Below are 26061 nucleotides of genomic sequence, written 5' to 3'. Positions count from 1 at the left end.
GAGGCTTCTCTCACATTCTCGCATGGGGAGCTGGAGCTGACAGAGGGAGCTCACCCACTCTCCCCGGATTTGAACTGCTGTCGGTCAGCAGTTCAGCTAGCATTGCGCCACCAGGGGCTCCAAGCTACTCCTGATAGGAAATGATCAAGAATGGCCAGCGCTGAAGTGTGGAGAGAGGTAGAAGAAAACATAACATCTAAATTCTTACATACTGTATATATATTTTCTGCATGGCATGACACACACCCATTTATAAAGATTTCTGTCATTCCGACAGAAGCCAAAAGGTAATTAAGTACATCACTGCTCCCAGAGTACCATCCCAATACATTGATTATACACATACAATCAATAATCCAGAAAGACTTAAAAGACACATAGCAACCACAAGGAAAGTAAGAAAAAGGGAAGCAACTACACACTCTCTCAAACTATCTAGACCAGGCATGGGCAAACTTCGTCCTTCCAGATGTTTTGGACTCAGCTTAAGCGGCTGAGGGGGGAAAGGAAGGGGCCTGAGGCTGTTGGGAATGGTGGGAGTTGAAGTCCAAAACATCTGGAAGGACGAAGTTTGCCCATGTCTAATCTAGACTCATGTTCCTAAGGGTTAAGGAAGTCCCACTGTGTTCAAGAAGGTTTGCTCCCATCCAACTGGATGTATATTTCAGTCTCTTTAACAATACTTGGAAGGATCCTGCTTCCTAACCACTAACTCTTTCCACTCCCACTGGGTTTACTCTGGGCAAATTATCCATTTGCACTCCAAACCATCCCTCTGATCGCTTTGGCACATGGAAACCACCATTATGAATGATCCACTTCTGCAGAAATGGGTTGGGCCAATGGTGCATTTGCCCCTTAGAATAAATGCAGTTACTTAGACACCACTTTGACTGCCACGGCTCAATGCTATGAAATCCTGGGAGCTGCAGCATTACAAGGTCTGGGTTGCTGTGAGTTTTCCGGGCTGTATGGCCATGTTCCAGAATCATTCTCTCCTGACATTTCACCTACATCTATGGCAGGCATCCTCAGAGGTTGGGAGGTTCGTTGGAAACTAAGTAAGTGAGGTGGGAGGTTCAGGGTGGGAGAAAGAACTCTTGTCTGTTAGAAGCAAATGTGAATGTTGCAATTAATCACCTTGATTAGTATTGAAAACCTTTGCAGCCTCAAAGCCTGGCTGATTTCTGCCTGGGAGAATCCTTTGTCATTTGAGAACACAGAAATGCTGGACCACTCTAAGAACCACCATGTCTGACTACACAGAGATGCCACTGAAATCCACAAGCATGTGGACAATTTCAACAGAAAGGAGGAAACCATGAAAATGAACAAAATCTGGCCACCAGTATTTAAAAAACATTCCTAAAATTAGGACAGCAAGTTAGGACTCTGTAAACAGGGGAATTCCGGACATGAAACAACCAGGGCCAGCTAACATCCCCCCCATAAAGGATTCCCCCAGGCAAGGATCAGCCAGGCTTTGAAGCTGCAAGGCTTTTCAATGCTAATCAAGGTGATTAACTGCAACATTCACATTTGCCTCCAACAGACAAGAGTTCTTTCTCCCACCCTGGACCTCCCACAGATATATAAACCCCACTTTCTTAGTTTCCTACAGACGTCACAACCTCTGTGGATGCCTGCCATAGATGTGGGCGAAACGTCAGGAGAGAATGCTTCTGGAACATGGCCATACAGCCCGGAAAACTCACCGCAACCCAGTGGTTCCGGCCATGAAAGCCTTGGACAACATATTACAAGGTTTTCCTCCTTCTCTACCAAAGAGCCCTGGTGCGTCACCAAACTACGACTCCAAGGATTCCAAAGTACGGAAGCTTGGTGGTTAAAGCTGGCCTATGAAGCATCCCACACCTCAACCAGACGAAGTGGGCTGATGCAGAATGCCTAGAATCCCCTTCTCTCCCTTTGAACAGGCGCCCTTTCCATCTTCAGACCCTTCCGTGGGCGCCGCGCGCGGAAGACGCCGAGACGCGTGCCTCTGGGCATGTCGCGAGTGCAGTGAGTCAGCACCGCTCGGGAAAGTCGCACTGTGGGCATGAATGCGGTTTGGCGACCCATTGATCTGCCCCTGCAAAACTACAACTCGTGGGATCTTATGGCAGAGCGGCAGGGCAGCGAAAGGGGTGCCGAACTGCGCTAAGTCGGCAGTGCAGAGGCATCCCCTTCCCAGGGTGAATGGCAAGGCGAACTTGTCGGGGCGACTTACTGGGGCGCTTGAGGCTGGCGCTCCTCCCTCCGCCGCCCTCCTCGAAGCCCCTGGCCAGCGGGGAGCGCCGGGCTGGAGAGGAAGAAGCCGGCGAAGAGGAGGAGGAGGAAGACATGTCCGGCGGCCGGCTGGGTGCCTCCCCCGCGGGGCGGAGACCTCCTCTCCTCCCTCTCCTCCTCCTCCTCGGAGCCCCGACGGCGCAGACTCCCCGGGCACAGCGTGGGGCAGAGAGAGAGAGAGAGAGGAGCCCAGTGGACGAGGATGCTGCGGCTGCAGGAGGAGGAGCGGCGGCGGCTCCGGCTGCTGTGTCCTTCCCTCCCCGCCAACGACTTTCAATTCACCTGCAGCGCTCCGCTGATAGGCAGCGCCTCGGCGTGGCTTCAAAGAAGGCGTGGCCACGCGCGGAGAGACCCCCTGCCCCTCCCCTCCCGCGTCGGGAGCGCGCCCTCAGCCCGGCACCGCGCCTCTTCCTCTCTCTCGCTCTCTCTCTCTCTCTCTCTCTCTCTCTCTCTCTCCCCGGGATTGCAGGCATTGCGTCACCTTCGCGCCCTCCCTCCCTTCCTTCCTTCTTCCCACTTTTCCCCAAGGAGGGGAGGAGGGGGACAGTGCTCCTAAGCCCTGCACAATTGGGGGGGTCTCTCAAGTCAACTGCTGTGGGGAAAAGTTGGGAGAGAATTGAAAAAGGGGATTTATTTATTTATCGTGTCGGAAATGAACCTAGGGTACAGTCCTAATGTATTTACAAACACAAAACAAAATTAAAAATTTGGAATTACAGTAAAAGGTAAAGGTTTCCCCTGACGTTAAGTCCAGTCATGTCTGACTCTGGGGGGTTAGTGCTCATCTCCATTTCTAAGCCGAAGAGCCGGCGTTGTCCCTAGACACCTCCAAGGTCATGTGGCCAGCATGACTGCATGGAGCGCCGTTACCTTCCCGCAGTATCTATTGATCAGGGAGCTCTGGCATAGGCTGGTCCATGAGGTCACGAAGAGTCAGAAGCGACTGAATGAATAAACGACAAGTTTTCTAAGATATACAGAAATACTTGCAGTTATACCTCAGTAAGCAAGAGTCCAAAAGTGGCAGGCTAAAACTTGGAGCCTTAATCCATGGCTGATACCAAATGAGAGATTGCCTCCTGGGCACACAGAAGACTGGGTGACTTGGAAGGTGCTGAACAGACTGCACTCTGGCCCTATGAGATGCAGAGTCAACCTTAAGAAATGGGGCTCAAAATGTAATCCATGATATGCTTGTGTGGAGAAGAGCAAACCACAGACCACCTATTACAATGCAGCCTGAGCCCTGCCACATGCACAATGGAGGACCTTCTTATAACAACACCAGAGGTACTCTAAGTGGCCAGACACTTGTAAAGGACATGAAGTATAATGCCAAGTTTTTAACTTTGTGTTTTTAAATACATTACAACTGTATCCTCAGTTCGCTTCTGACAAGATAAATAAATCCATGGGAATAAGGTGTCTAAATTGATTGAAGTCATAGCCCCACTCTATTCTGCTTTGGTCAGACTTCACCTGGAATACTGTCTCCTGTTCTGGGCACTACCATGCGAAAAGGAAGTTTAGTGTCTCAAAGAATGGTTCCCAACCTTTTTTGGGCCATGCCCCATCCAAGCATCTCCTGACTCCCCCCCCCCCACACACACACACACACACATACACAAAGTCTAATGCACCATCAAATCTAATGCACACCTTAATTTTCAAAACCCTGAAACCAAAAAAAGAAAAAGAAAAAGTATTTGCTGGTGAATGTAATGCCCAGTGGCAAACAGTGCACTTTTTATGTTGTCGGAGGCTTTCATGGCCGGAATCACAGGGTTGTTGTGGTTTTTCCGGGCTGTATGGCCATATTCCAGAAGTATTCTCTCCTGATGTTTCACCCACATCTATGGCAGGCATCCTCACAACCTCTGGAGAGAATACTTCTGGAATATGGCCATACAGCCCAGAAAACACAACAACTCTTTGTTATCTGTTCAAAAAAGATGTACATTACAGTTGTTGCCTGCTCAGAACTCCTTCTTTCAGTACAAAAGTGTTGGAATACTAAAGCTTCCAGCAATGTAAAAGAAAACCTTGGGTGCATCTATGCTGTAGAATGAATCCACTTTAACTGCCCTGGCTCAATGTTATGAAATCATTACAAGGTCTTGAGCTTCCTCTGCCAAAAAATGCCAGTGACTCACCAAACTACAAATCCCAGCATTGCATGGGCCATGGCAATTAACTTTGAAATGATGTCCCTCAAATATTCATTCCTGGTGCTCCTGAAGGAGCTTTCCCTTTTGCTTTGACTCAGCTCTAAAATTACCATAATACACGAATCTAATGTGCACCCCAATTTTGGTAAGGTAATTTAGCAAAAAAAAGATTGGATTTGAGTAAATATGGTACTTATTATTCAAAAATATTATTCACATGGAGGAAGCCTAACTTTATTAACTTTTTATTAACTTTTTAGAAAGGCATCATGTTGTGACACAGTCAACTACACTTAAACATAAAAAATGAAATGCACAGATTATAGGATCAGTGACACTTGTCTTGAAGTGATACGTGTGAAAGGGATCTAGGCGTCTTAGCAGATCACAAACTGTATATGAGTCAACAGTGTGACATGGCAGCTAAAAAAGCCAATGCGATTCTAGGCTGCCTCAATAGTGTCTAGATCAAGGGAAGTCATAGTTACACTCTATTCTGCTTTGATCAAACCTCACCTAGAATACTATCCTCTGTTCTGGGCACCACAATTCAAGAAGGATATTGACAGCCTGGAATATGTCCAAAGAAGGGTGACTAAAATGATCAATGGTCTGGAACAGGGGTCCCCAAACTAAGGCCCTCCGAGGTCATTTACCTGGCCCCCGCCCTCGGTTTTATAATATAATATATTGTATATACATATAATATTGATAATAATATTATAATGTAATACGACACTAATAGTATCACCATATAATAATATTAATTATATATTCTACATTACATATAAAATTACTAATAATATTACAGTATAGTGGTATCGTTCAATATAGTAATATATAATGCTAATATTGTGCTATGCTAATAATATAATATATTGTATGTACATATAATTTGTAAGGCACTCTGAGTCCCCTTTGGGGTGAGAAGGGTGTGATACAAATGTAGTAAATTAATGCAGTAAATAAATAAATAATAAATAAATACATTTTAGACTTAGGCTCGCCCAAAGTCTGAAATGACTTGAAGGCACACAACAACGACAACAACAACGACAACAACAATCCTAATTAACTTGACTACCTCATTGGCCAGAAGCAGGAGCACACTTCCCATTGAAATCCTGATAAATGTATGTTGGTTAAAATTGTTTTTATTTTTAAATATTGCATTGTTCTTTCATTGTTCTTGTTGTTGTTGTTTTTGCACTACAAATAAGACATGTGCAGTGTGCATCAGAATTTGTATTTTTTTTTTCAAATGATAATCCGGCCCCTCAACAGTCTGAAGGATTGTTATCTGGCCCTCAGCTTAAAAAGTTTGAGGACCCCTGGTCTGGAAACTATGACTCTGTTAAGTTCATAGAGATTAATGGAGGGGAGACTCCACCATCTCACTTCCAATTTCTACTTCTGTTCAATTTATTGACTATGTAGTAGTGTTTTTTCATTTGCTTTGACTCATCCAGTTTGATTTCAAATTGACTCAAAAGTTGACTCAAATAAGGAAAAGACATTTCTGGGGCTATTTGCTATAATATCTGCACAGGTATCTTGTTTTTTGCTTTTTGCAGAAGAAACAGATGGAGTGACATAACATTGATCTGACCATAGTTCAGTTAATGGGAGCTTTGATTCAGATTTCATTTGACTGCCTTATGCTACACTACAAAATCCAGGTTTGGAGCTCCAGCATGCAATATTAGCCTCCCTGCTTTCCTGTCTTCCTTCTGGCATCCCAAGTCAAAGTGTTTCTCTGTTTAGCAAGCCCTTTCTTGACTTCCTGTGATTTCCAGCATAAGTCTTTTATACTACTTAGCACCTTGTTCTTTTAATGGGAGATTCCACAATTGAAACTGGAATGTTCTGGACACAGATCACATGCATTTGACCATGTAATTGTATAAACGATGATCCCTTCCTCTGAATCTGCTTTGACCCCCCTCCTCCAGCGCCACCATTCCGACCACTGTCTCTTCCTGCCAGCTAGTAGTTATTCAGCTCTCATCTTGGGGTAAATGCTGAGCACGCCCTTCCTTTAATCAGAGGAAATACAAACTGTCAATTGCATCTGTCAGTTACAAGAGAAAGAGCAGTTTTCTGCAATCATATATAAAGCCTTCTTGATTCTTTTTTTCTTCTCAGGGAGACATTGGCTGCCTTTCACGGCAGCTGCTTCTTAGGCATAAACGCTCAAAATTGCCCTGTGTCTTGGTCATCACTCAGACACTGCAGATCTGGAGAGGGTGCAGGGAATACGACAGCGTCTTGGATGTTATTTGAACAGAAATAAACCCGCAGTCTTGTCTACTGAGAGGCCTTGAATGGCATGTGTAGGAGAGAGCTATCCAGGCACTTAAGACCTTTGTTCCACCTTCCCCAGAGAGAAGGCGATGTCAAGCTGGAAAGTGCCAGCACATTTTCACAAGTATCTAGAATCCAAATCTTGAAGAGTCCTGACTTTGATAGGCAGAAGTCACCACATGGAGGCAGCACGGAGCAGCACAGACTAAGGCTAGAAGGCCAAGTATGTCTGTGAACCTTACATTGCAAGTGCCATGCCTTCATCGCTTCATGCTTTGCATCTTCTAAGAAGCACTTCATATATTACAAAAGAAGAGGTAGATTTGACATAGGCATGCATTTTAAAAGCAATGAAAGCATGAACACATCCAAGATGTTGGCAAACATGTTTATATACAGATGTAGAGGCATTTATATACAGGTGGCAAAGTGTGTTAAAGCACTGAGCTGCTGAACTTGAAGACCAAAAGGTCCCAGGTTCAAATCCCGGGAGCGGAGTGAGCACCCGCTGTTAGCTCCAGCTTCTGCCAACCTAGCAGTTCGAAAACATGCCAATGTGAGTAGATCAATAGGTACTGCTCCAGCGGGAAGGTAATGGCACTCCATGCAGTCATGCCAGCCACATGACCTTGGAGGTGTCCACGGACAATGCCGGCTCTTCAGCTTAGAAATGGAGATGAGCACCAACCCCCAGAGTCAAACATGATTGGACTTAACATCAGGGGAAACCTTTACCTTTACCTTTAGAGGCATTAAAGCCTAAATACATTGAAAGCACCAGATTCCATCTAATATTGGAATCTAGTCCCATTCCAGCCTGTTTAGTACTTGGAACAGGAAATCTTAAGGGAATAGAAGTGCTGTAAGCTGGTAAATCACATCTCCATACTCCTCGCCCAAAAAAACCCAATGAAATTCATGAGGTGGCTTGAAGACATGTACACACAAATATTTATATATAATGTAACTAACAATAGATGTGCCTTCTTATGGAGCTGGGAAGACCATTTTCAGGTCCTCCAATTGTTCTGTACTTCTATATTCAGAAGCCTCAGCCATTCAAGTAAATCGTAAGAGATTTTTTTATTGTGTCAGAAGTGAATTAAAATATACTGCAAGTCACTTCTGGTGTGAGAGAAGATATTCCCCAGAGGACACCCAGATGTGTTATTATCCTATGGGAGGCTTTTCTTATGTCCCCGCATGGGAGCTGGGGCTGACATACGGGAGTTCCCCCTGTCTCACGGATTCAAACCACCAACCTTCAGGTCAGCAGTTCAGCTGGCACAAGGGTTTAACCTATTGCGCCACCACAGCTCCCTATGATAAGAGATAATTTCAATATAATCTCTTATTTCAAATTCCCTAGTCTAGCTGTAGAGCAGACCTGCACAACCTATGGCCCTCCAGGCATTTTGAACTTCAGCTCCCCGAATTCTTGACCATTGGACAAGTTTGCTGAGCTTCCTAAAAACTGCCCATTCCAAATCTTGTTTTTCACAGTCTGTTTCCCACATAGTAGCACAGCTAATAACAATACACTAAGATCCTTATAACCACAGTTTCACTAGGGAGAGGAGAGAAATGCTTTTTCTAGAAATTTGCTAGATGTTCCAGGTGATTCTATGGTATGCTTTACCAGGAGATTAACATGGAGGAACTAGCAAATTCCTAGAGATTATACCTTTGTAGGGGTATTTATGTCCCCCAGCTCAACCCAATGGTATGCTGGCACCAGAAGTCAGTTAATTTAATGGTGCTTGGTCATATCTGTAGTTTTAGGTAACCACAAATAGGAAGATTTGTTTGTACTAAAGCTATTTTCTACATTGATTTAGGTATGTAGGCAGTAGCACGCAAGAGCAAATAAACTGCATTACAATGCTCAAGTTATTGAGATCTAGTGAAAAGATTGGGTTCAAAGCAAAGCCTAAGGCAGCATAGATTTTGATTGTGTTATGTTGCAAAAGTTGAATAAGAAACACCACAGATGTCTTAATAGTTTTCCTGCAAAGCTTATTATATGGTTCCAATACTGACGATATGCTGACCGATTTAGTTCAGCAGCTGAAAAAAGAAGAGAAATCTGCTCTTCTATAACAATAAGTATCTCTGCATTTATAACTTGATATAATGGCAGCCCTATCACCAAACTCCCCGCTGCAAACAATAATGGTTTGGGGTGTATTTACACAGCTTGCCTACCTGTATCACGTGTTCATATCTCATTCAGGCTCTACAAATGTGTTTGAGATATGTAATAGCTTTATACACAACAGAGATGGGTATCTTGTGACCCTTCAGATATTGCTGGACTGCAGTTTCCCCACATCTCACCATTAGCTATGCTGACAAGAGCTGATAGGAGCTGCGACATAATAACAGCAGGAGGACACCAAATTGCCCCAATCTCATATACAATGTTCTTGATACTGGCTCACATTTCCCACCAACACCTTCCAAAATTTCTTTTTGGGATGAGGCTATAAGACAAAGACACATCATTAGTAGATCATGACTTGATTTGTTCTTACAAGTAAATAAGAAAAAGCTCAATAAATAAATACCTTTTCATCATACTATGGCAAGTTCTTTTTTGTCCAACACAGAGAGATTCTACACATTTTAAATGCAGATTTTAAAATGTATATTTTGCTAAATGCCCAAAATCGAAAACATAAATGTGCCTTTGATGTATAGAATATTAACGAGGAGTAGCATGGGAAGGGTTATTGTTTTGATCTTTTTGATCAACCAGTCTCTGCTTTTGAGATTCCTTTTTGTGCACTAAGCTGTATATACAAAGAAAAGATGCTAATTTTGCAGAGACATTTTTTGCAGATTGTGGAAAACACAACAAGAGTGAAGAGGATAGGCAGCCCTCCATATTTGCTGGGCATTTGACCTCCGTGGAAGTGAAGAACTATGAATAAAGACGTTGCTATTTTTTTTACCAGAGAGAACATCTCTCTAGGAGTTTCTTGGTCTTCTAGCATGACTTTATTGTCAGCTTTCACTGGAGGCTGAACATAGACTCACTGGAAAACCTAGCGATTCCTGGGGTGCTTGAGGGAGCAAAAATAGTGATGCCAATAGGGAGTGGAGTACTCCACAGCAGCATTACCGGGCAATATACTCCACACCTTTGAATAGGTTCAGAAGCTAGATAGTAGCTACTCTCCTCACCCCCCTAATTTCGCAAATGTCTAAATGGTTGATGCACAGCAGAATGGCACTGGGACAGGTTCAGCCCACTCACCTGTGACATTTACCTCAATGTGGCATTTTTAGTTCCCAGTGGGCATGAAACGGAGCTGGACACTGCTATGCAACTGGAGTGATGGTATCCAGAGTTCCAAGGTGACTTAAATTGCCTCTACACTCTGGATATTGTCGTTCCAAGTTCCAAGTAGTGTCCAGTTCCATTTTCATGCTCGGTGAACCCCACAAACAGCAGATCAAAGGGACAAGGTGAATGCCATCCCCTGTTCCCAGGAAAAGTGGAATGGTGGTGTAACCATCCACAGTTGCTTCCTGATTAGGAATCAGCACAGTTGATTACATGTGCCAAAGGTCATGGGTAGCTCCAGAATTTGGGAAATAGTATTCCACTACTTTTGTTAACACAATTCAAGGTCACGTTACACTGAATCAGCCCCCCCCCCCCAAGCTTAAAGCACCAATGAAAATGCATCCCTAGAGTGCTGTTCTCTCTGGAAACCTTAGGTCCTCCAAAAGGACTAGAGTAAGTTGCCCATAGAGTCACACAGGAGGACCTAGAGATTTCTAGAGAGAACATTTTTAATCAAACCCACAAAAGTCAAAACTGCAAAAATGGAGGGATGACTGTAATATTTTAGTCTCACAGTGGCAGAAAGAGCTTTTATGGGGCTTTGCAAATCCCCAACAAACTATCTTAGTATGTGGAGATGGCCTGTCTCCAACAAAACCTCACCAGTGTCAAGGTTTTCATCTCACACGCTTTGCATCCACTGTATTGGCTGCTGGGGGAAGGGATTCAGCTGCGTTCAGGAGGCCATTCGGGCCTCAACAAGAGCTGATCACTTGATTACAATTAAGCACATGCATTGATTTTAGAAGCATCACAATCAGCAACCAGAGTAATGTATACATTGAGAATGTACTTAGCTGTACAACAGCTTGGTCTAATTTATACTACATAATCCACTGTAAACGAGGCAAAGTTGATCTTTTCTTCTTTTGCAATGTATGGTATCAAATGTCCTTAAAAGGAACACAAATGAAAGAATATTGTAGATTGCATACCTTGTGCAGAACAATGTAGATTGCCCCAACCACAAAAAAATCCTTCTTCCAGTTTTTTCATAATAATAATAATAATAAAAATTTATTTATACCCCGCCACCATCTCCCCAATGGGGACTCGGGGCGGCTTACATGGGGCCACGCCCAAAACAATACAATGTAAACAGCATATAAAAGAACAGCACACCACAATACAGTAAACAATACAGTAAATAATATCCATTACAAAATAAAACAAGGAGACAATAAAAACAAGGGCAGACCACATGAACATTAAGTTAAAACTCGGGGTGAGAAAGACATAAAAATAAAAACCACAGCGAACAGGGTCATAAGGGAGTGGGGTATTCTGGAGGTTAGATATTAGGGGGAGCAACGGAAAAGAAATATAAAATGGTTACTCTCCAAAAGCGCAGCGAAAGAGCCATGTTTTCAAGTCTTTCTTGAAGGCTGCTAGTGTGGGGGCTTGCCTAATCTCCGCGGGCAGAGAATTCCACAATCGGGGGGCCACAGCAGATGTTGGACAGTATCTGAGAGGCAAATATTAGTGTACTGAAAAGACCAATACTGCCATCCTTGCAAATATTGACTCAGCTTGGCAGAATAAAGGAAAAGCAGGGAGAGAAACTATGATGTACTTGAAAATCACTCTTATTGAAGATTTGTCAAGATGCAAAACACTTTCTGAAATAAAGGAATAGCAGTAAAATTAGTGCTGCTTTTTCAACATCACCAATATTACAATATTACACAGGTAATATTTTGTATCAAATGTTGAACATGATCTAATTGGGATAGATTATCAGTAGGATCAATTAGAGCAGTTGCTCGATGCCCCTCACTAAGGGCTTAATGATGAAAGAAGGGAAAAAATCTGGCTTGCACCCTCTTCTTCCATAGTCAGCCTCTGAATCTTAATGTTTCCATTATCATCTATATTTGATGTGTGATTTGAGAAATTGAATACAAATTTATAAGGTCAAGTTGTTAGTCTCATTGAAGTTGGAGTCTCACAGAAATTGAAGGAAAGCAAATTCATGTATGACCATTTTTGTATTGCCATATTTTTTTTAAAAATGTGTATTTCATTTTCACAGGCATCCTCTCTAGGAATTTGCAAAATACTCCAGACTAACTTATAATAATTTCTGGCAGAAGTAATTCATTTCTGTACAATTCACTATTATCCATGGTTGCTTGTTTCCGCAGTTAGTTCAGGAACATATCCCCCACATATGCTGAGAAGGCAGAAAGGAAGTGAACACAGAATGTATGAGTCCAAGAGAAAGCTGTCATTCTGAGCATTAATTTTTCATTAATGTATAATTTAAAATGTATAATCACAATGTACGCACACTGTATTATTGATATGGATTTTCTTTTTTCCTACATTCAGGACATTAAATCTAGATTTTTTTGTTGCTTAAAACACTACAGTTTTGTATGTTCTCCCCCATGAATATCTTTTGCATTTGACCACAGCCTTTCCATCGTGCTTTCATGTTCTTTAGCCTCATGGCTTTCACATTCTTACAGGTGTCCCTATTTCAATCTATGAAATCTTGGAGGGTTTGAAAGAGGAAAGAAGACACACTTGTTGAAAAATATTCATGCTGAGAAACTGATATGATATAAATTATACGTGTAGCTCTTCCTTAGGGAAAATCCGGCACAAAGACGCATCTGTTTAGAAAGATTAAAATCAAGTAAAGCAATTAGATGTATTGTTTGGTTGACTGGGCTGGATTATCTCTGCATTGACTTGCAGTAGAGCACTAGTTCAAAACATATAGGCCAAGAATAAGCACTGTGTGTTCTTTCTGTACTATAAATTCCATCAATCCTAGTCAATAATGCAGGCTACACAATTTCTGTACTTGACACAAAGCACTGAATTTTTTTTTCCATGTAAGGAGCAACCAGAGTTGCTTCTAGAGTGAGAGAATTGGCTGTCTGCAAGGACGTTGCCCAGGGGACGCCCGGACGCTTTGATGTTTTTACCATCCTTGTGGGAGGCTTCTCTCATGTCCCCACATGGAGCTGGAACTAATAGAGGGAGCTCATCCGCACTCTCCCCGGGTGGGATTCAAACCTGGCAGCTTTCAGGTCAGCAACCCAACTTTCAAGTCACAAGGCTTTTATCCCCTAGGCCACTGGAGGCTCCAGACTGAATTAACAGAATAAGTTGTGATGCTGTCCAAACATATTTAGCACCTGAATTAGGTCACAATCCTATATAAAATTACAAAATAGTATGTGAGAGCCAGTGTGATGTAGTGCTTTGACTGTTTGGTTATGGTTCTGGAAACCAGTGTTCAAATCCTCTTTTGGCCACAGAAACTACTGGGTGACTTTGGCAAATCGTAATTTCTTAGACACAGATAAATATAATGACAAACCATTGGCTACTGAAGACATTTTAAAAGCAGCTGAAAAAATAGAGAATCAAGTCAAACTGTCATTCCAAATTGGGTCAGTTGGAGGGTAGGCACCTAGTCACTTTCATGGTCTGGTGGGTATTACAACACAGTTCTACTGAGTCTAGTTTTATAAGCACTGAACCATTATTCCTTGATACCTTCTAGACATCAATAATTTTTCCTTACACATCTTCTTGGGATTCCTTGTTCCTACCTATTTGTTTCAGTGGGAGAAATTTAACGACATACTTTTTCAGATCATGACTCAGACATGGATCCAGGAGACTTGGGTTCAAGTCCTATATCTGCTATGCCAGGGATTCACTTCACATTCCTTCCTTCTTTTTTTCTGAGGGAATAAGAGGGCCCAAATTCATGGATTGTTGTGAGAGCCAAGATCATAAATATATCAAATAAAAATGTCATATAAAGATTCTTCATAATAGGTTGCATGACTTTTATAGACCATAAGTTATTGCTACTCAAGAAAAAGGAAGCAACATGTTACCTTTAACTGGAAGCCACTTTGCAGACATCTGTCGTAAAACTGTTCTTGACTGAACATACATGACAACCTAATCGGTATTTCAAGGGAGGAAAAATATTTAATGTTGCTCTGTGTTTTTAATGTAGCAACATAAAACCAATTTATGTTTTCAAACCATTCTTTTATAAACCTTTTTTTAATGTAGGGTATAAAGATCTATTTGAATAAAGTTTCTGTGCTCCAAGTTTGCTCATGCAATCTTGAGAAATGCAGCAAAGATAGAATACCTTTGGAAGGCTGCGGCATTGCTATGGTTCTTTAACCTTTCCTTAATAAATGTATGGATTTTTTGCAGTCAGTCTTCATTTTTGTGAACGGCAGTTTCACAAACAATAGCAGTTTTCTCTTTCTTCTAGCAGTTACAAAAAACCCCCATCTTGTGCAGTGTTTTAACCTGAGCCAACTGAATTGATTATGGTATGGGATTGCACTGCTGCAGAATTCCTTAGCCAAGGCACCATTCCCAGAAACCACCACGGCAATTACACTGCAACGCAGCAAAAAATAAATAAATAGAGGACCATGTGAAGAGACAGTGGTGTGAGTTGTTTACTGCAGTTCCCAAGCATAACGCTCCTATCCATTCCACTTACTTCAATATGTATTACTATGCTGCCTTTAAAATGTCATAAGCCAACCCCACTGCATCGAAGGAAGCAAGGAGCATTGTGTTGTAGGCCGTCGGATTCTCTTCTCAATTGCTACTCTGGTGGCACCACAATGACTATTTTGGAGTCTATCCAGGGATATTGAAACAATTTTAATCTCTGTCTTCCAGACTTTAGCAGCAGGCATTTCTCTTTACTATATATCATCATCATCATCATCATCATCATCATCATCATCATCATCATCATCATCGGCAATCCCTCTTGGCCATGCTTCCCAAGTGTAGAGTCTTGGTGGTGGGTCCGTAGATGACTGTAGAGACCTATTCTTGATCTGCATGTTCTTTTCCTGTGAGGACATTGATTTCTAGATAGACAGTGGTCTCGACAAGGGTTGGTTTGATGCGTCTTCCTCTTGACACATTTCTCCCTTTCGCCCTCCATTCATGTTTCCTCAAATTCCACAGCACTATTGGTAACAGCTGATCCTATATAAAATTACAAAATATTATGTGAGAGATTGTGTGTGTGTATACACACATACAGATACATGCATATACATATATACTCATGTATAAACTGACCTCATATATAAGCCAAGGGCAAGTTTGGGGGAGGAGGTGATTTTGATTTGATTTTAAAAATAAGAGTAAAGGTACAGTACACACATTGATCTGTGGATAACTAAACCCAGGTTTTTGGGGCTGCTTTTTTCTTACCACAATTTCTAGACATACATGGGTATATAAGGTACTGTTGTGCAAGTATTTTTAAAAGTTCAATAACAGACACTTACATCTTTGCTTGCATTTCCTATAGCTGAGGAAACAAAGGAGCGGAATGTATGTTGACTGTCAGAATTACCTCCCCCAATTAAGATCAATCTGACTCAGCAATATCTGTATCTAACAAACTGACCCTAAGTAAGTGTGCTTACGACTGCAACTCTAAATCTACTTGCTTCTCTTCCCTTAACAAGACATCTCATGGCCTTCCTAAACATTTCCTGAATGTGTGTTTGCAAAGAGTACTGCCAGGTAAATGTTATGTTCTGAGAGAAGAACCGAAGCACAAAGAGTTATGGCAAGAGAGGTCAGAGTAGGGGAAAGATGCAGTTCCTCCATAATTAACATTTCAAGAAGATGCATGATCAGTACAAGCTTGATTTTGTTCCCCCTAAAACATGCCCGACAAGGACACAACAGCTTTAAAATGCATAGATGGATCTGGTGTACAAATCTGATAAGGATCAAGGTCATAAAGATTGAAGGATGTATTGTATAAAACACAGGAAGTATCAGTAGAGTACTTTGAACTTGAGCCAAAACAAATTTGACACACCTTTGGGTCAAAATTCTGTTTTGCTGTACATTCTATAGTTAACATGTCCATAACTTTGTGATTTTTCCAGAAGATTTGTTTGCACATATGTTCTTCTTTGGATCACAGGTGGACTGGTCAGGTTCATGAACACAGGGTGGCTAAGTTAATGTTACAACACTTAGATGAACATTTTTTCAGTTTGCATACATGCCAGGGCATCGCACCTAAATGAGAATTCTGATTCCCTGACCCCCAGCCCGAGAAGCTCCCAAAATCTAGCACTGCAGTAATTTAAGATAAGCTATTGGTTTTGAGTACGTTTTAATGCATTATATGTTATATGATTTTATGTTTATATATTTTAAATGTATTTATGTGATTGTATTTTATCGTGTATTGCTGAGCTTGGTCCCCATATGAGCCGCCCCGTGTCCCTTCGGGGAGATGGGGAGGGATATAAGAATAAAGTTGTTTATTATTATTATTATTATTATTATTATTATTATTATTATTATTATTATTATTATTGTATGACACAGCAAACAAGATAGATATGCTGGATTTCATATCACAAAATCACAAGTCGAACACTTCCCAAGTGTCTAGGACTGTGTGATGTATTTTCGAATGATGCATGAAGATCCCAGTAGGGTGGCCTTTTGCAGTTATTATTATTATTATTATTATTATTATTATTATTATTATTATTATTATTATTATTATTATTATTATTAGGACTCTAAAGGCATCAAATCCTGTCAGGTTTTAAAAGTTATGTAGGGCCAGATCAAGTTAGGACTTTAGATGAAAAACTGACAATGAATACCAGGTACTGTAGACTGTATTTTACAAGAAGAAACTGCCAAAACCACTTTTGAATATTCCTTGTCCAAGAAAATCCTAGGAAATTCATGGACACACGATTATCAACAGGGGACTTGAAGACAATTTGCTCAATAGAAGAAACCCAAAGGCCAACTCCCTCCTATGGAAAGTAGATTTGGCTCTCTTCTTTCATCGTTTTTAAACCATTTCAGTTTGCCTTTAACTGTTGATCTTGGGCTGATATTTTATGATGCTTTGAAAACATTATACTTCTGTTTTCCCACTAGAGTTTTCTACTTTCATCGTTAGGAACACACCATCCTCTTTTTAAAATGTGGCTTCCAGAGATATCACAATGTTATCAGAGGGATGGCTGTGCTTTTTTTAGTTCTATCCGACATCGTGCTAAACGGTCCCCATGCTTGTGTATGGATTTTAATGTCTACATTGTGTATATATTTGATATTTGTACATTGTTATTTGTGCATTCTCTTGTGAGGGCTATTTTTCCTCTTGAATGTTTTCATGCTACAATGCACTAAAATTGGAGAAAAAGATCTGCAGGAAAGAAGAAATAGCTCCTGGTGACTCAAAATAAGTGAGTCATTTGTTGCCAACTATACCATCTCCTGGGTCTTACTAAGCTGGTTTATTCATGTATGTTGCATAAACAGAGCTCGTTACACCATTTTAACAAATTAATTAGTTGCTATTATAATTCCAGAGACTTGGTTACATTATAAGTACACTTTTTAAAAACAACTGTTTTCTATATAGATATTTGAAAATAACTAAAATATCTGCAAAGGATAAGTTCCCCATCAGACCTAAATTACATTAAAATATGGATATTTATTTATCAGGTCAGAAGCGAATTGAGAATATAGTTATAATGTATAGAAAAACCACAAACAAAGTTAAACACTTGGAAGTATACTAAATTTCCTTTGACCAGAGCATGGCTACTTCGAGTGCCTCAGATACCACTGTAGGAAGGTTTTCCATTGTGCATGTGGCAGGACTCAGGCTGCATTGTAGTAAGTGGTCTGTGGTTTGCTCTTCTCCACACTCGCATGTCGTGGACTCCACTTTGTAGCCCCATTTCTTCAGATTGGCTCTGCATCTCGTGGCGCCAAAACGCAGTCTGTTCTGCGCCTTCCAAGTTGCCCAGTCTTCTGTGTGCCCAGGAGGGAGTTTCTCATCTGGTATCAGCCACTGATTGAGGTTCCGAGTTCTAGCCTGCCACCTTTGGACTCTCGCTTACTGAGGTGTTCCTGTGAGTATTTCTGTGGATCTTAGGAAGATATTTCTTGATTTATGACATTGGCTTGCTGGCTGATATCTGAACAGAGGATGGGCCATAGATGTCTCTGCCTTGGCCCTTTCATTACAGGCTGCTACTTCCCGAAGGATGTCAGGTGTCAGATAAGGATATGACTGAACACTACTGAGTTATCACTGCTTTGGTTCAAGTATATCGTAGAACTGTATTGGAAGATCTAGAGATTCCTAGAGAGAGCTGGTGCCTTTCTAGTCTATGAATCCCAAGTTGCAATGGTATCTCTAGAAATTTGCTAGGTCCTCTAATGCAACTCTGCAATAACTTTCAGGGAGAGGTATGTCATATAATAGCCTGAAGGATGTAGCAATTTCTTAGAGAGACCATTTCAACCTGCGATTTATAGACTGTTGAGGCACTAGCACTCTTTGACAGAGAAGGCTAAAGACCTTGTAAATCTACAGCTCCCATTATTCCATAGCATTGAACCACAGCAGTTAAAGTGGTGTCAGACTGCATTAGTTCAACGGTAGTGGTTCTCAACCTGTGGGTCCCCAGATGTTTTGGCCTTCAACCCCCAGAAATCCTAACAGCTGGTAAACTGGCTGGGACTTCTGGGAGTTGTAGGCCAAAACACCTGGGGACTCACAGGTTGAGAACCACTGATCTACAGTGCAGATGTAACCAAGGAAGGGAACCATGTTCTTTGACTCTAAGAAATAAGCCAATGCCCTTCTTGGGCAATAGTTGTAACATAGCCATTACTGTTACTCACCAACACTGTGCAAAGGAGGAGGTCCCCAGCATGCAGCCAGCTTCTTTGCCTCTGAAACAAAGAAGATAGTTCCTTCTGACATGTCTACTCTTATTGAGCCAGACAAAGGAATTTGCCTCAATCTTCATTGCTCTGTAGCCATGTCAGGATTAATTGTTATAAAATGTATTTCTCATGCTTCAGTAGTTTCTCAGGCTTCTGGGTTGCTCGGTCTATCACAAAAGCATTTTGTACCATGAACTCAGTTTTTTCCCATCTTTTTTCCCCTGAATAAAATAAGCTGCACTTCTTTGCCTGCTCTCTTAATGAACATTTTCTTAAATCTGCAGTAGACTTTCGAATTTTCTTTATTCTAAATGTGCACGCATGAATATATGTAGACATAAGGTGATTTACAACTAACAAAGAAAGGAAATAAGAGGTAGCCCATAAAACTGAAAAATTAAAACACAACTGTATTAATAGAAACAAACATGTGAAACTACTTTAAAAAATCTCCCCAAATTTTAAAAGCCATTTAAAAAATAAACGTGATTCAAATGCCTATGAAAGAAAAGAAAGTTTGTTGGCATCTTAATTTGAAAATTTGTAAAATTGTTGAAGGTCTTATACGACATTCTGTTCTTTTTGCTTAAAATGGATAATGTTGGACAACACATTCCCCAGATAGCATGGCTTTTCCAAGCGCTAATTCTAATGTGCCTTTAGTCTAGAATTACAATGTTTTCAAAAGCAAACTACAGCACACATATGTTATGGTAGTGTTTTTGACTTGTGGTGACACCGAGGCAACCTATCAAGGTTTTTCTTTTTAGCTAGATTTCTTCGCATGGGGTTTAGCTTTGCCTCCCTCTGAGGCTGAGAGTGTGTGACTTAGCCAAGGTCACCCATTAGGTTTCCATGACCAAACAGGAATTCAAACTCTGGTCTACAGAACTATAGCCCAACATTGAAACCACTGCAGCAGCTGGTTCACACGATTAACTGTTTCAAACCATCGATTGCTATGACAGTTCTCACTTTAAATATATCTACTGTAAAAACTGGGATAATTGCTACTTTTCTTAACCTTCCTTATATTTAAAGAACAATTTTGACTTCCTTGACCTCCTTCCCCCTTGTCCTCCTTCCCTCCTCCCACAAGTCGCTGTCTTTTTTCATTCTCTGAGCACTTTGCCAACTTAGCCCCAGACATTTTAAAAACGGCTCAGGCAGAAATTTTAACTCTGAAAAAGAGGGCATGTCAAGGAAAAAGAAGACATATAGCAACCCTGATTTAGATTCATCCAGCAGACTATCTTATGAATGATAAAAATGATAAAAATCCTGCTTCCTATCCCACAGGCTCTGATAAAATGTAGACTTTCACATGGACCTCCAGATGTTTGACTCCCATTATTCTTTGCTTTTGGCTCTGTTGGCTAAAGCCAATGATAGCAGATATCCAACAGTGTGGTTTCAACCCCTGATATAGAGCCTCGGTCTTTATTTTAACCTTTTGATATTTATTCTTTGCACCTGAAATTAATTTACAGATATTTCATGTTTTATGAAAGCTGGCCTTTAATTTTAAAATTTTAAGTGGTTCCCAGAGACTTGCCTGTGGCCAGGCAGAGTCAACATTAAGCCCTCTTTTCCAGATGGCTTATGGTACTTCAATTTTGTCCTAATCTAACAATCCAGTTTTTTGTAGTGGCCAATTTTAAAAGAATATATATATATATAAGAGCTGTAAATATCAGAGTATTCAAATGCAGTTTAAATTGTCAATGTTTTGCATAGGTATTCTTTATAGAGGAGTTTACAGCTTAGCTTTGTCTCCAAGAAATTGTTTGTTGATTTTCATAAATCCAATTAAATTTCGACAGATTCATCGGCTTCCGTTGGAATTCTTTCTGGTGAATTGAAATTGGTTCCTGCTGTGGGATGGCGTCCACTTCACTGATCATTTGCCTGTTTAATCTGCTCATAGGATATTTAACAAATTGTTAGCTATTCCATTGTGCAGTGAAGCATAGCCGCAATTATTCTTTCTCTCCATCATGTCAACACATCTTCTCTGCCGAAGATTTATTTTGGGGAATAAATCTGAAGAGTTTTCCAAAACAACACTACATCATCATCTTTATCCCCAAAATGTAATAAGGTCAGACCCCTTCCTTTTGATTAATGAACAATCTCTGTGGGTGTGTGTGTGCATGTGTGCATTTGCGTGATAACTTTTTAGAAGCTCCAGGCTTCAACAGAAACAGACAAGTGTCACAATGAGGTAATTCTGTGATAATTCATCCTGGCTGTTTCAAAACAAGTGCTGCAGTTCTGTCTGAGTAAAGAAATGGAATAGTCAGTGACTGATGAATGACATTTAACTCACATTGCAAAACGGATTGTATACTGGAACCTGGTTTTTGGTTCAAGTTGTGAGGATTCACATCACTAACTAAACCATATGTTATATGGTATAGTTTGTAAATAATTATAATAATATAGCAACCGTAGTTGCACATAAAACTTCATGTCCATACTTTCAGAATTGATATTCCCTACCTAGCTGACCATGGGTTTATCTACACTGTCAAAAAACAAACAAATCCCAGATTCACGTCAGATGGAATGTTGACTGTCTCAATAACATGAAGATACTTGCAGAGTTTTGATTTGTTTTTAGCTATAAATTGACTACGCCCCATTTTTGGCAGAGTCTGGAAATAATGTAGAGTTTGCTGGAAACTCTGCAGTATCCTGTATCTTTTGGGAAGTCTGGACAGCTAAATTTGGTCCAATTTGGATCAATATGTGGTCCTGACTAGACACTGGCACCACCACCGCTGCTCCCAAATGGTCATGGAGCTCTATACAAGCATTTGACCATTGTGGGCACCCAGAATGGGACACCCAAATGACTAAGAAGATATTGATACGTCCTTTATGTTGGTTGTGTGAACATCCCATTCTGATGTCAGCAGAGACACACATGATGGCAAGGAGTTTGCATGCAGCCCCATGGTCAACTAGGAGTAGGAGTGATAGCAATATGGATCAGGGCAGATGTGCTCCCCAGCCATTTGAACAATAGTATCAACTCTGGGGTAAGCTAAACCTCCAAGTGTAAATATGCGCCATAACCTGGATGCATCTTTTCTGCAGGCCACTTCCTGCTGGCTCAAACAGAGGGTTGTCAGCCAAGACACTGCTTCTCAAATTATAAGTGTCATTTATTCATTCATTTATTAACAACATCTTACCATTGCAGTGGTGCAATGGTTAAACCCTTTGGTGGCTGAACTGTTGACCTGAAGGTTGGGTTGCTGACTTGAAGGTTGCTGGTTTGAATCTGCAGACAGGGTGAGCTCCTGTCTGTCAGCTCTAGCTTGCAGGGACATGAGAGAAGCCTCCCAGCAGGATGGTAACACGTCCGGGCATTCTTGGGCAATATCTCTGTAGACAGCCAATTCTCTCACACCAGAAGTGACTTATAGTGTATATTCTCAAGTCGCTTCTGACAGGACTAAAAATAACCCCTTTCTTCATATAAAGTCACGTCAATGTACAAGCCTCTTTTCTCAACACAGTATGGAGGCCCAGCCAAACGAATGTTTATTTATCCAGGCTTCCAAGGATTACATCACTGGGACAGTAATGCTGTGAAGATGAAGCCAGAGAATCCTATACATTTCTCAGATTCAGGACAATCCTCTGCAGGTTTCTAAAGAGGACAGTCCACTGACATTTAATGTAATTTTATAACTTCCCAGGCCTCCCTCCTTGGGCGCAGTGCTCTCCAACAAATACATGGCTGTCCACACTTCTCCATTTTATCCTAACATAACTGTCAGGTAGTGATGCCAGATTTTCAAAATAATGATAAGGGACAGTTGAAATCCATGACAAGCAGAGCTGACAATCCAGAGGCAGCTAACGACAAGCTTATGTCCTGCCTCAGTACAATATGAAAGTATTGATTTTGGTTAACCTAGTCATGCATTTCTGTATAAACTGTCCACATTTATAAATTACATGATACACACATTTCTGCCTTTATTCTGTCAAAACGAGATGATACACATGATTTTTGTCTTTCTGAGCATTCCTGTCCACACTCCAAAATAAAGATACCTTTTTTTGCATTTTATTCAATTTATATAAGTAAAAGGAAAAGCTCTTCAACCTTCAAATAAGGGACACCTGTCAGCCCTATAAGGGGGAAGCTTTCTTATAATAAGGGACACCTGTCAAAACTACTGTTAAGCTGAGACAACAAGAGAGTTAATGGCCAAAAATGTTTCATGTCTCATGGGTACTGTATTTGAACCCAAGCCACAGCCCAGTACTGTAACCCCTAACTCACACTATATCCCTAAACTTAAATAATAGACCAAAGAAAAGTTGTTGGTCTTTGAGATATCAAAAGGCTCTTTAAAAATTGAAAAGCTAAAACCAGTGTGTCCTTAAATACCTTTTTCCAAATAGACCAGAGATGAGAAAGGGAAGCATGTTACTTGGGGTGCATCTGTATTATAAAATTAATGCAGCTTGATACCGCTTTAACTGCCATGGCTGCTCTAGATTCCTAGAATTTCTAGTTTGGTGAAGCACCATCACTTTTTGGCCAGAGAAAGCTACAAATCTCGTAAAGCTACAACTTTCACAATTCCATTGCATTAAGCCATGGCAGTTAAAGTGGTGACAAGCTGCATTAATTCTACAGTGTAGATGCACCCTGAGTTTTCTTGAGTTTTTGACTGCAGTCTCCATTCTGCAATAGAAGGTTAATTGGCACATTTTCTGAATGCACAGCCACAACACATATTTTAAAATCCATGGTTTATCAATCAAAATGGGGTTTCATGTTTTTGAAAAAATGCACCTAGTTTTTCTGCTAGGGGATGCATAAAATGCTACCAAGTAAATGGAAACAGTTTGTAAATGACGGAAGGCACGTTTCGAGAATAGGCGCAGTGACCTGTAGTGGGCTGTTAGCTCGCAGAAAAAATTGTCACATAAAAGTTTCATATAAGGTCACATTTATATTCTGATTCCCACATTCATGCCGCCTCTGAGACAGTCAAAATAGAAGTTGTGTTTAATTAAAGACATCATTTGGCATGCTAATGACCATTTGATTGAGCAAAAGACATTTTTACAATTCTGACATTTCTGTCTCTCTAGCAGGAAGTCAATCAGAGAAATGACCTCTTCTAAGGCCCCACCGTTTGAAATAGGCACACATGCAGGAGAGCTGTATTCGCCTCATTTAAAAAATAGCTACAGTAATGGTTTCAATCGATGCAAAGACGAAAAGGGGGAATCTCCCTGGCAGGATATTTTAATAGCAGTTGAATTTGTGTCATAAGTGACAAAAGGCTAAGTTATTAATTCATATAGTAGCATAAGACAAAGAAATATAAGACACTTCTTCACCTTGACACCTACTCATTTTTTTTATATAAAAAAGAATTGCTTTAAGAGGATATTGTGCATCAGTGTATATGCCATGGAGCCCTTGTACGTGTGTTATGGAACTAGATTGATCTCTAATGCTCTCTGAGTTAAGACAAAAGAGAAGGAAATATTTCATTAAGGAACTTGAAACATCTTCTTGAAGTGTTCTTCTACCTCTTTTTAAAATGTATTCATTTTCTGATCGTATTCTTGGGTACCATATAATGGTCTCTTGTCAAAGGATACATCTACAGTGTAGAATTAATGCAGTCTGACACCACGTTAACTACCATGGTTCAATGCTATGAATCATGGAAGTTGAAGATTCACAATGCCTTTAGCTTTCTCTGCCAAAAAGTGCTGGTGCCTTACTAAACTCAGGTCCCAGGATTTTACAACACTGAGCCATAGCAGACAAGGTGGTATCAAACTATGTTAATTCCATAGTGGAGAAAATGTTAGAAAATGTTGTCCATTTCTGCTACTTTGGTAGCCAACATTGACTGTTGTGAACTGAAATACAACACCGCCTGAGCTCTGTGAGTTTTTCTGAATAAAGCAGAGTGTTTGACGATCGGGACATCCGTAGCTTGTTTATAAAGCTACTAGCTGTGCCCGGCCACGCATTGCTGTGGCGAAGTATGGTAGTATGGGAAATAAAGTATTGAGGTATTGGTGGTAGTTAAGGTCAAGGGTAAAGGTTTTCCCCTGACAGACCTTAGACTTCTAACTGGCTGCAATTGGATAAAAGCAATTATTCCTCTCCCTCTAATTAGGACTTTATTTTTCTTTTCTTTTTGTTGTATGAACGTAGAGGCATGGATGAGGGGTTGTGCTGCCAAGTTTAGTGTTTCTGGGATGTGTAGTTTTGTTGTTTTGTCCTAGGCCGAAATTTCATTACCCTTTTATATATATAGATTGTCCTCCCATCCCTGTTATATGCCTGCGAAACGTGGACTGTCTACAAACGTCACACTCAATTCCTGGAACTATTCCATCAGCATTGCTTCTGGAAAATCCTGCAAATCTCTTGGGAAGACAGGCAGACAAATGTCAGCATGCTGGAAGAAGCAAGGACCTCTAGGATTGAAGCAATGCTCCTACGCCATTAAGTCCGCTGGACTGGCCACGTTGTCCGAATGCCAGATCATAGTCTTCCAAAGCAGTTGCTATACTCCCAACTCAAGAACGGAAAATGGAATGTTGGTGGACAGGAAAAGAGATTTAAAGATGGGCTGAAAGCTAACCTTAAAAACTGTGGCATAGACACCGAGAACTGGGGAAACCCTGGCCCTTGAACGCTCTAACTGGAGGTCAGCTGTGACAAGCAGTGCTATGGAATTTGAAGAGGCACAAATGGAGGGTGAAAAGGAAAAACGTGCCAAGAGAAAGGCGTGGCAAGTCAATCCTGACTGAGACCACCTTCCACCTGGAAACTGATGTCATCACTGTGGAAGAACATGTGGGTCCAGAACAGGGCTTCACGGTCATCTATGTATCCACCGCCAGGACACTGCACTTTGAAAACTATCATACTCAGACAATAAGGGATCTCCTAAGTAAGTAAGTAATTCCATAGTGTAGATTCACCATTTGTCCCTTTTCTTTGGATGCCTAAACTGCATTTCTAAATACTCAACTGAAGTCTTAAATTACTGCTGACTTAGAAATTTCAGTTAAAGTGGTGTCAAACTGCATTAGTTCTATAGTGTAGATGCACTCTAAAAAGGAGAAAACATCCTGAATTTGTTTCAAGGGCAGGAGGCAAGCACGGCTTCCTATTTTTTATGCCAA

At 40.9% G+C, this 26061-nt stretch overlaps 1 protein-coding gene across 7 annotated transcripts in view; it reads right to left on the bottom strand.

Moving 5' to 3' along the window:
* kiaa1217 (KIAA1217 ortholog) overlaps positions 1-2580 on the bottom strand; it is a 387178-nt gene extending 384598 nt beyond the window's left edge. For 3 of the 7 annotated variants that reach the window (XM_016994285.2, XM_016994286.2, XM_062983745.1), the window contains exon 1: positions 2231-2580. In XM_016994285.2, coding sequence (XP_016849774.2) covers positions 2231-2345 — 115 coding nt within the window. In that variant the 5' untranslated portion in view covers positions 2346-2580. The remainder of the gene's footprint in view (positions 1-2230) is intronic. The other 4 variants (XM_008112409.3, XM_016994291.2, XM_016994290.2 and 1 more) reach the window with 4 other exon arrangements.
* Between the last annotated feature and the right edge of the window lie 23481 nt (positions 2581-26061).

Source organism: Anolis carolinensis, chromosome 6, assembly GCF_035594765.1.
Source record: "Anolis carolinensis isolate JA03-04 chromosome 6, rAnoCar3.1.pri, whole genome shotgun sequence".
Classification (NCBI taxonomy): Eukaryota; Metazoa; Chordata; class Lepidosauria; order Squamata; family Dactyloidae; genus Anolis; species Anolis carolinensis.
The sequence above is the reverse complement of the archived record's forward strand: the minus strand, read 5'-3'. Positions and strand labels throughout refer to the sequence as shown.